We start from the raw sequence: 13,456 nt of genomic DNA, 5'->3' as shown, positions 1-13,456 counted from the left end.
ATATATATATATATATATATATATATATATATATATATATATATATATATATATATATATATATATATATATATATATATTACATTAATAATTAAAATTTCATTAAGCTCAAATATTAAACATTTATATCATTAATATCGGCCCATTAAATATTTTTAATTTTCATAATAATCTTAAAAATATGATAGAGTTGGGTTGGATTGGAACACTGTTTTATAGTTGATTGGGTTGACTAGACTAGACATAAAATAAATGTTAACTCTCCACCCAATTCCAAAATTCAATCAAATTCAAATAGAAGATTTGGATTGGATAATCAAGTTGGTGGAGTTTTCAAGTTGTATGAATACTTCTCATCAAAATCGAAACAAAACTTTAGGTAAGAAATTCATATGGTTTCTAATGTTTTCAAGAGTTTCAAATGCGTCAATTTGTTCTACTCCTAATTAATTTCAATTTGTTCATATTTGAGAGTCAAATCCCAACTCCAATGGCGCCATAAATGCCAAAATCTGAATCCTCTTTCAAGATCCAAACACCGTCCGTCCGCCATGGAAATCGCCTCCTCCACAACCAAGGATCCCAAATCCATCCGCTCCCGTCGACGCCGCAACACCTGCATCGGAGTCTCAATCGCCACCGTCCTCCTCCTCATAGTTCTAATCGTCATTTTAGCCTTCACAGTCTTCAAAGCCAAACGCCCAATCACCACCATCAACTCCGTAGCCCTAGCCGACCTTGATTTGTCGCTCAACATAGCCAGATCCGCCGTCGGCCTCAACATCACATTAATCGTCGACGTCTCAATCACAAACCCTAACAAGGTCGGATTCAGCTATTCCAACAGCACCGCACTGCTCAATTACAGAGGCGAACTTATCGGCGAGGCGCCGATTCCGTCTGGCCGTATCAATGCGAACCAGAGCAAGCGGATGAACATCACGGTCACGATCATGGCGGATCGGCTTCTGAGGTCGTCGACGGTGTTGTCCGACGTCGTCGCCGGATCTATGCCGTTGAATACGTACACGAGAATTTCAGGTAAGGTGAGGATTTTGGGGATTTTCAAAATTCGAGTTGTTTCGAGTACGTCCTGTGATTTCACGATCGATATATCAGATAGGAAAATTGGAGATCAGCAGTGTAGTTATCATACAAAGATCTAATTGCTTAAGCGCTTTTAAATCGTAAATTATGAACAGATTTGTAGGTGAATTTAGAGCTGTTCTTCCACTGTTCTATTTGGTTTATTTGATTTTGTTACTATTTTTGAAGCGTTCTTTTTTAAATCGTAAATTATGAACAGATTTGTAGATGGATTTAGAGCTGTTCTTCCACTGTTCTAATTGGTTTATTTGATTTTGTTACTCTTTTTGAAGCGTTCTTCCTTCTTTGAATTGTTTATTCTTTCATTGTTCATCTGTTCATAATTTTTAGTGGGATACTTGTAAGGATTCGAAGGACTTTACTTTTTTAAATTCAGTGTGTTTTTTTTTATAAATAATTTAAGATAATCTTAAATTTAAAATTTTATGGATTAATTTTATAATTTAATTCAAATTTAATAATTTTACATTAAAGGTGTGTGAGGGAAGGTTGAAGACGGTTGATTGTTGAATTCTAAAATTATTTAATTTTTTAAAAAAGTGTCGCGGGTCCCACGTCATTCGTGTTCGATAGTCTTAATTTCATTATGTCGATTTGAATTCCATTGATTATATGTCTTTGTTATGTATTAACATATATTTTGTACGTGTAATCTAAAAATTATAGGTCGATATTACATTTGTACTCAAACACGTAATATTTTGAAAAGAAAAAAAAACCATTTGTACTCGAACACGTTCTTCCTACAAGAAAAATTTTCATTGAGGGAGCTGCACAAAGGATATACGGGATATGTTTTTCTATCAAACAAAAAACGAGACATAGAATATGTCTCCTTCCTAAACAAAAAAGAAAAAGGAAAGAACACATCGAAGTTGAGGCTCACCAAGAAACGTCAGGTCGAAGTCATGATTGAGGTTGAAGTTGGGGTTTACCAAGAAACATTAGGTCGAAGCGATGACTGAGGTCGAAGTCGGGGGTCTCTAAGAGACATCAGCTCGAATTGATGATTTAGAATTAGCAACAATCTTCGGTTCTATTCAAAAGACAATTCTAGGAAGTCAAAGGAGTTGACTAGGATGGACTCACTATTCACAACCTAACTTTTCAATCAATTCAATGCAACAGTTATCCAAAACAAGGTGAATCGAAGCCCTCGGTTAAGCCGTAGAAGTCAACAAATGATGGAAAATTCAAGCACGAGAGGTGCTTTCACAAGGCATTACAATCTTTTTAATGGAGTAGAGAAACATAATAGAAAAGTCAAAGATACATAAATGAAGTCGTTCATTGTTACGAGCACCATTAGTCTTTGTGTGTTGATATCCGTTATTGTCACATTTATTTCAAGTCCAAATCATCATCTATAGAGTCCACATTATGATTATTACACATAAAAAAGAAAACACGTGACTTGGGCTATGCCCAATTCCTCACCTTAGCCTTGACATGCGGTCGAAGTTGAGGCTCTCTAAGGGGGCGTTCATCTAGCACGTTGTTCTCATGGAGGAGAGCCTAGGTCAAATATAATGATTAAGCTCGAGAAATAAAGAAAGGATTGAAACTCAAATGAAACAAAGAAGTGACAAACAATATTTGCTAGTAGTGAAGTTGAGCTGTTACAAATGGTATCAGAGTAAGCAGTGTGAGACACTGGTCAGAGTAGGGCTAAACCCTCACCATAGTAGACACGTTTTAAAATCGTGAGGTTTATGTCGAAACGTAATAAGCCAAAACGGACAATATCTGCTAACGGTGGGGTTGGGCTGTTGCAAATGGTATAAGAGCTAGACACGGTGTGCTATTGAGGACATTGAGTCCTCAAGGGAGATGGAATGTAAGATCTCACATCGGTCGAAGAGGAGAACAAAACATTCCTTATGAGGGTATAGAAACCTCTCCTTAGTAGACACGTTACCATGAGGTTGTCAGCGATATGTAACGGGCTAAAACGGACAATATCTAGTAACGATGGGTTAAGAGCAACCCTATGATTGGCCTCATAAGGGTCCTTTTCACCAATACTAAAATTTTAGACATTCAAAAAAAAAAAAAAAAACTTATTCTTTTTTATCTTTTATTTTTAAAAGAAGGAACAATAAAAACTCTTGAAAGGCTTAAGAATAAATACTTCGAAATAAGATATTTAAGAATAAAAGGCCTTATTAAAATTTAATATAAATAAATAATATTTATATTTAGTTCTAATATTATTAATTATTTTGTTCTATTAAGTCAAATTATTAAATAATTTTTAACAACTAAATTTTAATTTGTGAAATATATATATTTAAATTATATATATATTTTTTAATTTATTTAATTATCGATAATAATATACTCTGATTTTAATTATATAATTTTTAATTACAAATAATTAGTATAATAATAATAAAAAAATATACCAATATAATAAATTATTTAAAATGATATAATTATGATAAAGTATTCATAAGATAGTAAAAATGAATTTATATAGCATGAATAAAATAATTACAATATAACATTTCACCAACTTTAATTAATTATAATTCATTATTATTAATTATAAATTTAATTTGAATCAATTAATTATATTTTAAAAATTATTTTCAGTTAACTAATACTAGTTAGCTAATTAATTACACTAACTAATTGGCAATTTTAGTAAATAAGTAATTTCGAAAATTTGATTAAATGTAAGATTTATTCTAATTAAATGTTAATTATATTAATCATATTAAACCAATATCAATTATTTAATTAATTTGTATATTCAAAATAAAAGTATAAACAAAAATGAGTATAAACGTTGCCTGGGAATACATTATTCTCGTGAGCATCTCTCTTTGAAAATAAATAACGTCACAAAAAAAAAAAAAAAAATTCTAATTCCTTACTCTATCCATTGACATGATCTGAAAATTGAGTTCCGCTTAGGTTCGAGTTCTTAAATTAAAAGTTAATTGATTAAATTTATTTTAATAATTTTATTTAATTAAAAATAAACTACTTAATATAATAAAATTATTGAAAGTAACTTGGGAAGTATTTATTATATTTCTTAATAATTTATTCTCATATATCTTAAAAATATATTATTATTACAAAATTTTGTTCTCTAAGTCAAATATCTAAGATTAAATATTATTTTAGTTCTTATTTTTTGAAATTGATTCTATATTCTCGGAATTGATTCTATATTATGAGAAAATGAAATTTCAATAAAATTTAAAATAAGTTTATTATTATTTTTTAAAAAATTCTACCAACTCTCTTTGTTTATAAATTTTGTCTAACTTATTTAAATGGTATTTTTTTAAAAATTATTATTATTGTTATTTAACCAATTTCAATTAATAAAAATAGTTAAAATATTTGTATACTTAAAAAAAATCTAAAAAAATCAATAATACCTTTTTTTTTTTTTTTTTTTATAAAAAATATCCTTAGTAAAAATACTTACGAATTTTAAAAAACAACATTAAAAAAAGTTCGAAGATTATTTATAAGGTGTTGACACGACTCTCCACAATGGTATGATACAATGGTATGATATTGTCCACTTTGAGTGCAAGCTCTCATGACTTTGCTTTGAGCTTCCCCAAAAAACCTCATACCAATGAAGTTAGTATTCCTCACTTATAAACTCATGATCATTATCATCCAACACCTCCCCTTGAACAAAGCACGAAGCACGCCTCCCCTTAATCGAGGCTCGACTCCTTTGGAGTCTTAGTCATTTTTTACTGCCTTCGTACCTTCGAGGAGTCTTGACTCCTTTTTTCTTTTTGGAGTCCTTTGTTCGACATTCGAGGATTTGCCAATCTATTGGCACAGCTAAGTTTAGGGCATGACTCTAATACCATGTTAGACGAACACGAATGTCCACAATGGTATGATATTGTCCACTTTGAGCATAAGCTCTCATGGCTTTGTTTTGAGCTTCCCAAGAGGCCTCATACCAATGAAGTTAGTATTTCTCACTTATAAATCCATGATCATTCCCTAAATTAGCCGATGTAAGACTTTCATCATCCAACAGACGGTTCCGTCTATATTATTGACGGTACGAACCTTTTTTATTATTTTTTTTTTATAAAAGGTGGTGTCATACACATATATATTTTAAAATAAAGTAGGGTATTTTTTAAATTTTTTTTAAATTGAAGAATATTGATAATTTTTTTTAAAGTTTGATATTTGTAAAATAAAATATTAACGGAATAAAGTTTAAAAGTATTTTAGCAAAATTTAATGAAGAAAAAAAAGATCATAAAATGATATTTTGATTACACTTTTAATGGAGATCGCAATTAAAAATAATTAAAAATTTCCCTCCATAGCGAAATTCGTTGTTTCAGAGCAAAAATTCATTTTCCAAAGCTCATGCAAATCTTCGTCTGTGTCAGAGGAATGTCGAATCTTGCCGTCGTTTTCGTTCTACGGACCGAGCGCTGTTGTTATTCGGTGAAAGATTCGACTTCAACGTCCAGCCATGGGAAGTGTGGAGCGCTATATTTTGCGCGCGGTTGGTTTACTTGCAGTGCAAATCGCCATTGACAGAGCTGTTTCCGAGTACTTGATCCACTTCCAGTTGAATTTGGCTTTACTTTATGCAGATTAGCATCTGGTCCTAATTCAGAGCTTGAAAGGTTATCTTCTTCGGTTTTTCGGTTTTGAGTGTTTTATCCTGACTAGTGTCGTTCGCAGATGGTGATTTGTTGTGGCTTCTGTGGTGGTGTTTTGTTTTAATTATTATTGTTTTCTCTATCGGTTTGATGAATCTCTATCGTCGGTATTCATAGCATAAATGTTTACAAGAAATTTGTGTCGCTGTTAGCATTTCTTTTTCGGCATCCTATTTCTGAATTTAGATTCAACTTGTGTTGTTTTGTTTTACTAAACAATGATTTTTGTTCGTGATGCTACTTTCCAACTGGTTTTACCGTTCAAATTCCTCTTGTTTTACGTCTGGTTTTTAATAATTCCTTTAATTGTTTGGAGGCTGTTGTTTATGCTTAAAGTTGTAGTTTAAAGTGCGTCTTGTAATCAGGAAAACTGAGAAACAAATTATCCGAACTCTACTTTTTGATTTAGCTTGGGTTTGAGTTTTCGCAGTGAGATTTGTTCCTGATTTGAATTTCGGGTTGGAAGGGAACCCGTAGTTCCATCTAAGAACAGCTTCAAATTTTGAATTTTGTTTGATGTAGTTGCGGTGGATTTCATCTTCCTGAGACTGAAAATCAGAAAATTGGGTGACAAACTGATCAGTTTGACTTGGAAACTATGGAAAGATTCCTGTCAGCCATCGTCTCAGAAGCTCAGGCGGGAGGGCAGTCCCTGCTCGTCAATATAAAGATTGCAGTGTTACCCATAGCCAAAGTTTTCACCATGTGCTTTCTGGGTTTTATTTTGGCATCTAAATATGTCAACATCTTGCCTGCGAGTGGAAGGAGACTTTTGAATAGGGTATGCCGCTTAACTCCATCTAATTCATACACTCAGAACAAACTCAGTAATGTTTTCCAGATACTCAGCTTCTGATATGAAGTTTTGAACAGACCATTTATTTTTGATGATTAGTATTATAGGCCCCCCAATGCACTCACTGTTAGGATCACGGATCTCCACAATGGTAGTTCACTTTAAGCATAAGCTCTCATGGCTTTTCATTGGGTTTCCCCAAAAGGCCTCATTCCAATGGAGATGTATTTCTTACTTATAAACCCATGATCATTCCCTAAATTAGCTAATGTGGGACTCCCTCTCAACAATCCTCAACACTCGCGTGCACATTTTCTTGCACCTCTTTAAGTGTTTAAATGGACTCTGAATGATTGTTTCTGCTTCTTGTGCTGCAGTTGGTCTTTTCGCTTTTGCTTCCATGTTTAATATTCTCTCAGCTCGGGCAAAGTATTACCATGGAGAAATTTTTTCAATGGTGGGAGCCAAATACACATCTTTACATTTTCCTGTTTTGATTTGAATCTTGTAAACTGATAGCATCTAATTTCATTTGTGGCCTTCTGTAGGTGGTTTATTCCTGCAAACATTGTGCTGACTGCCATATCAGGTTCACTAATTGGATTAATTGTTGCATCAATTGTTCGTCCTCCATACCCCTTCTTCAAGTTCACGATTGTACAAATTGGGATCGGTAAACCACTTGATCTTGCTATAGTAACTTTGAGTTTATGTATTTGTATGACATGAGTTGTTTCCTTTTTCTGTCACTTAGATGGCTGGTTATTTCAGATATCTGGTAGTGATCATTAGTTTGTAACCAACTGCCAAAAGGGCTGTCAGTTTGGAATTGGAAAACTAGAATAATGTTTGTCTGCTTCTGAATCGTGCATCAATTATGGTATCCGAGTGTGGACCTACTACTTGTGCACTGATTAAATGACACTGTGAGGTTTGTGCTGCATGAGACACAAATCAATCATGTTGGCCAGATATTTTGGTAGATGTTTTCAATCCACAGTTGCAGAAAAATAAGCTAGGAGTTGTTCAAATGACTATAAGTTATCAAGAACTTAAACTTAATGGATCAAGGAACGAAACTGAGGATTCCAAAATTGCTAATTTGATCAAGGTAGTTCTAGTCCAATAGGGAATTTCCATGAATGAGCCTTATATGATAGATTCTAGCACAGACTATCCACCTGATAGATGTTCCTTACCTACCTAAAACCAAGTTGAGTTTATTTCTCAAGGGGGGAGGAAATATTATAAGTTTGAATGATATACTGCGTGTGAAAGTTGTTTTTTTTTTTTTTTTTAATTCATGTATTTTTTTTTATTTTTATAATCTGGTATTGGGGGCTCCACCCCACTAGTCTGGGGTACCCTCTTCTGCTCCAAGGCCTGGAATCAGCTTGTTTTTGTAAGTCTTAGCTGACTTTGTTTGAAGTTTGTTAACATCAATTAGTTTGTAACTAACTGCCTGCCAAAGAAAGTATACTACTTGTATAAATCATGCCATTAATATAATAGAAAGAATCTGATTGAATTGGAACAGTGCATATAGAATCAGTTTTATGTAGTAATATTCAATAAACACTTCCTGTTCTGTTGAATGAATTGAAATATCCTTTACCTCGTGTCTTAGTTCATCCTTCTTTTCTTTTTTCTTTTCTTTGTAAAAAAATGAATAACGGATCAAACAATCCTTAGCTTTCCTGTACTTTATAACACCGTACTGTTCCTGTAGCTGACATATAGGCTGTGGAAATTGTTGACTTGAACCTCCTGGTTTGATTATCTCATATGAATGTTCTATGTTTTCATCCTTGTAAACATTCTATGCTTTGATGTTGGTATTCAGGGAACATTGGGAATGTGCCTCTCGTTATTATTGCAGCCCTCTGTAGAGACGAATCCAACCCTTTTGGTGATTCAGAGAAGTGTAGTACTTATGGGATTGCTTATATTTCATTTGGCCAGTGGGTGGGTTTTTCAGCACTTTTGACCTAACTCATTGGGACCTCTGCATTTATCTAAGTTGGATATTGTTTTGTTTTGAATATTAATAAGTCTTCATCATAAATCATTCTAAATATCAAGTAGTCCATCCATGACTTAGCTTATCTTCATCCCTAAGTAACGATTTATATTTTGGGCCCTATGGCTCAAACCAAGCAATATACGTTTAATGAAAAGGAAGAGAGTGGAATGAAGTATTTGATAGATAAGACCATTGTTCTAATTGGTGTTCACTATCAAATTCCTTATTTACTTACACTCCCTTTGCAATTAACTCAAGATGGGGTGCCTTTTGCAACTCCTTTCAGGAGACCTACACTGTTGTTAGTAACTTTTCAACTTATAATAGCTCTGTTTTTTGGCCAAAAAAAGAATAAAAAACGATTGTTCCCAACTAACAAACTTAGCTAAGTTTACTTAATGTGTAAATACTAAATAATACCCACACAATTATTTTTTAACGTCAAGGTTGGTGCAATTATCATCTATACCTATGTGTATGCAATGTTGACACCTCCCCCTGAGGGTACATTTGAGATTAAAGATGAAAGTATTCCAGTTAAGACCCTGCAAAAGGATCATACACCTGTGCTTGTTCCCTTGCTTCTTCAGGAGATACCTTCTACATATTCAGATCCTTCTAAGAAGGAAGAGGTGAGACTTTATTTTGATTTGTTGTTAGTATTGCCTTATTCAATTAAATGGATTCATGGTGAGGTTCATTTTTATTAATCAACGTATAATAGGATGTTTTATATTTTTAGGAATTTAATACTTTAACTAATGTCAAAGTGACAATTTTTTTTATACTAGTATGACATTGAATTTGAATTGTGGAAGAAAGTGCTATCATCTTCAATTTTGAGCAGATTCTCTGTTCTTAGGTTATTCATTAGTTAATTTATGCTGCCTTAGTTATGGTTTTATGGAAACAAATCAACTCATATTTATGAAAACTATTATGTTGTTAAATTGTCAGGAGTATTTTTGATCAGTTAAAATCATTATTTCTAAAATAATGGAGATTGAGATGGCTAATTACTTTTTGGGTTTTGTTAGGTCAGGGTAAATGACTTCTTATCCATTCTAAAGTTACTTTAGAAAGAAAATACAATTTGAAGTTGCCTGTCACAACTTTCCTCTGTATGCAGACTAAAGGATTCCTTATGTATTGGTTTGAGAAATTGAAGCTCAAGCTATTTTTCCAGCCTCCTATCATTGCTTCGGTTAGTATAGATCTATTATTTTAATGAATTGTAGTCTATCACTAGGGGTTTTATGAAACATGCCATGATTAGTGAATACTAGATAAATTTCATTGGAGCGTCATTTTCATCCTCTTTCGAAATTGTGAACTGAAATCATGTACTCGAGAAAAATAAATTCGGATATGCTCTCTTGTAAAGGGAAATTCTGTGAAGGGAAAAAGAGAATAAAGATAAACATGTGAAGATGATTTATGCTTTTGGTGTTTTTATTAAATTGATGAAGTTTCTGAGATCCCAAATTCAGATATCTTTCCACATTCTTTTGTTACTGTTCTTGATTGATTATGCCATCTGTTGCAGGTTTTAGCCATGGTTATTGGTGTAATACCATTCTTAAGGCGGTTGATCTTTACTCCTGATGCTCCACTATTCTTCTTCACTGATAGCTGCAAAATTCTCGGGTAAACCTGGAAAATTCTGAACAGTAATGTTGCTGATTTTTATTATTCTTACTATTGATTTTTGCCGGTTTTCCTCGTCTTTACTAGGGCCTTATTATTTTGTATTATTCTTTTTTCTTTGCTCATCGATGAGCTCGCACTGAGGTTCTTTTCTTGGGGGGGTTTCTTTTAGTCTACTCATATTTCTATATTCCTAAACATTTGATCTTAAGGTTTTCCGTTTGGGTTTCTGTTCTCAAGTCAAGAGCTGAAATACCTAGAGTTTGTGATGATCATGTCCAAGATTCAAATTAACCATTAACACAGGGCTCCATGAATCTCTTTGGCTTTAGTTTCCTTACCCTTTCATTGAGGATGTCAATGTAGTTCCAAATCAGGTCAAAGTGGAGAAGGTTTTTGGTTTTCACAAGAAAAACCATGTGGGTTTACGAAGTGCATAATATCAAGCCTTTGTGAAAATGTCGAGAGGCCTATTGTTCTAACACCTCCTCCAGCCTCATCGCATTTCCTTCTTACGTTGTTATGGTGTGGTTTTAGTTATAAGTCCTTCCTTGGTGCTCTGAAATTAAATTTCTTGCAGTTATCGGGATAAAAACGAAGTCTTCATGGTGACACTTGAAAAAAATATGTGGAGCAGCTTGTATCAGATTTCAAAATCTGGAAATATGAGATCCTTCTTTCTTTTGTTGGACTTGGGATCTGCATTTTGGTTTTGTGATTATTATAATAGGGACTATCTTCTTCCAGGCAGAAAAGATTAGGAATTGTTGGGGGCTCTTTTGTTGAGGTGTTGAATATCTAAACAATGGTACAATGGATAGAAGAGTTCTGCTGTATTTGTGCCTCGTAGTTAGTATTTGTCATCTACGCCTTTGATATTATTTTTTTTTTATTTTTTATTTTTCCTTTTAATACTCCTTCTGTTAGGCTACTAGTGTTGGTCTGTCAAGAGACTCTTGGGAGTTGCATGGGATAATAGTACTATTACCACCAATAGGAAACACTTTCATCGTTAGGGACTGGGTTACATGTTTGACATGCCGCTAGCTATTTAGGAGATGAGGCTAGATTGTTGTTTGATAAAAGGATCATTTGTGTGTATGCATGTCAAGTGTTAGGCCAGTGGGAGATCCCAACATGTCTAATTTTCTGTGACTTTCATGATGCATGGGTGAAGATTGGAACTTGGCTAATAGTTTATGCAATTTGGTTACCGCATCATATGTAGGTGATTATTGTGGCTTTTCCTTTTTTTGGAAGGAGCCTACAAGAATAAATTGAAGGTTTTGACTGTCTAGAGCCTGATAAGAGATTGAAGTTTTTGATTCCTTGCAGGAGAAGAATTTTTAGTTCAAATTGTGGCACCGTACTAACGTTTCATCCACAAAAGTAAAAGTGCATTAGTGATAGAGCAGAGTTCATATCTATTCCACCTTAAGACCTGTCTCCAATCAGGTCGCTCTCCGTGTCTTTAACGTCATATGTAGATGTTGTACTTGAATAAGTTTTAGAACAACATTGAACTGTGTCACTAAATAGGAGAATATAAAGATCATTATACATGCAGTTAGATTAGAAAATTTCTAGTACTACCAGATTACCATAGTCACCTTTTTAAAAGGATATTGACTTGAAACAATAAATTGAAGGATTATCCATGCTCGTGTAGTACCTGACAAATTTTCTAAGTTAGATTCTATAAGCATAAATTAATCAATTGTGCATACTTCTTTTTAGTAAGCTCAATTTAGAGTTTTGTTCGTCAAAAGTCAAATTCTTTCTGTTCTTCTATCCTGGCTACCTCTTAACCCTCATTACATACTTTCTAATGTGGCGGTGAAGAACGCAAGCAAAGCAGGAGCTCAAACATTGTTATATTTCATCCGGAGAAAGGAGGCAGACTAATAAGAAGTCCCCAAGTAGCAAAAACCAGGTTTAGATGTAGCATTTTGATTATAAGGAATGAACGTTTCAATCCCAATCAACAACCGGGGGTGGCTCAAGAGGAACTTCCATAAGCGCCAGCACTGGCGGAAGTTCTGCACCGCAATCCCCATCTCCTGAGGCTCTTTTTCAGAAAAATTCACACGTTAGTCACGCAGCAACTATGTTCAGAGTGTGAAAGAGGAAGATTGGAGTTCGTAGGTCTTGCCCGTGTTTGGTGCCAGGAGTCAAAGCTTGTTGGGTGAGACCAAGAGAAAGAAAGGACAGGCTCCAAAAGGATAAGTTGCATTGGAATTGTGCATACTTCTTTTAGTAAGCTAAGCAATTCATGTCAGTAATTAGTGTTGGTATATGGGGCAAATAATGCAATCTTCTAAAATAATGTGTTTTTAAACTAGAACATGTGGATATGAACTTGTTATCTTTAAGTTAGGTTATGGATGATATAATTTTGGAAAACTAGAACATGTGGAATCTTAATGCTTATATAACTACAAAATTGTCAATACCAATACAATCTAACCGTGTTTGTGATTGTCAGGGGGGCTATGATTCCATGCATCCTGTTGGCATTGGGAGGAAACCTTGTTGAAGGTTAGCCAGTCCAATGACGATAATTCTCAGTTATATTAATAGGTTCCACGTTCCTACTTTGGTAGAGATCAAACCCAGAAATCTTTTGATTTAAAACAGAATTCAATACCTGCAATTTGCTTGCAGGTCCTGGAAACTCGAAACTCGGGCTTCGGACCACCGTTGCCATTATTTTTGCAAGGTTGTTTTTGGTACCTCCTACTGGACTTGGCATTGTTATGTTGGCTGATAAGCTTGGTTTTCTTCCTCCTGATGATAAAATGTTCCGATTCGTTCTTCTTCTTCAGCATTCGATGCCAACATCTATCCTCTCGAGTAAGTTCCGATCTTGCTAAACGCTTTGGATTCAATCTTGCTAAACCAAGACAGATAGTCAATGATGTTTAACATGGTCTGAATTCATGAAACAAATTCTTTTGTGCAGGCACCGTGGCTACTTTGAGCGGATGCGGGAGAGAATCCGCTGCTATTCTTTTCTGGGTTCATATATTTGCTATCATCTCAATGGCTGGATGGTTGGTCCTCTATCTCAGGATACTCTTCTAATGAAATTGTATGATAACTAACGAAACGATATCGCAGACTATAAAAGAGCGTTTTTTGAATGTCCTATTAAAAGTAAAGTCACACTATTAAAAGTACGAATACTACTATAGAAACATGTTAAAGTGCTAT

The 13,456-nt window shown here is 34.0% G+C and overlaps 2 protein-coding genes across 5 annotated transcripts; both read left to right on the top strand.

Annotated features, from left to right (window-relative positions):
* Nucleotides 1-417: 417 nt before the first annotated feature.
* Nucleotides 418-1,369, top strand: LOC111466106. The gene has a single exon (XM_023110690.1). It carries the CDS (start codon nucleotides 552-554, stop codon nucleotides 1,164-1,166), a length of 615 nt encoding a protein of 204 aa, XP_022966458.1. The 5' UTR covers nucleotides 418-551; the 3' UTR covers nucleotides 1,167-1,369.
* Nucleotides 1,370-5,445: 4,076 nt separating this feature from the next.
* Nucleotides 5,446-13,456, top strand: LOC111466026 (protein PIN-LIKES 6-like). Of its 4 annotated transcripts, none has more exons than XM_023110583.1 (11): nucleotides 5,446-5,741; nucleotides 6,361-6,558; nucleotides 6,951-7,030; nucleotides 7,122-7,246; nucleotides 8,417-8,538; nucleotides 9,043-9,228; nucleotides 9,726-9,800; nucleotides 10,143-10,243; nucleotides 12,729-12,781; nucleotides 12,908-13,096; nucleotides 13,206-13,456. In XM_023110583.1, the coding sequence occupies exons 2-11, from the start codon at nucleotides 6,376-6,378 to the stop codon at nucleotides 13,325-13,327; spliced, it is 1,236 nt and encodes a 411-aa protein (XP_022966351.1). In that variant the 5' UTR covers nucleotides 5,446-5,741; nucleotides 6,361-6,375; the 3' UTR covers nucleotides 13,328-13,456. The 4 variants fall into 4 exon arrangements, with proteins under 4 accessions (XP_022966351.1, XP_022966349.1, XP_022966350.1 ...); XM_023110581.1 differs by having other exon boundaries at nucleotides 6,208-6,558; XM_023110582.1 differs by having other exon boundaries at nucleotides 6,143-6,558.

The sequence above is a fragment of the Cucurbita maxima genome, unplaced genomic scaffold (genome assembly GCF_002738345.1).
Source record: "Cucurbita maxima cultivar Rimu unplaced genomic scaffold, Cmax_1.0 Cma_Scf00030, whole genome shotgun sequence".
Classification (NCBI taxonomy): Eukaryota; Viridiplantae; Streptophyta; class Magnoliopsida; order Cucurbitales; family Cucurbitaceae; genus Cucurbita; species Cucurbita maxima.
This window is presented reverse-complemented; position numbering and strand designations above follow the sequence as displayed.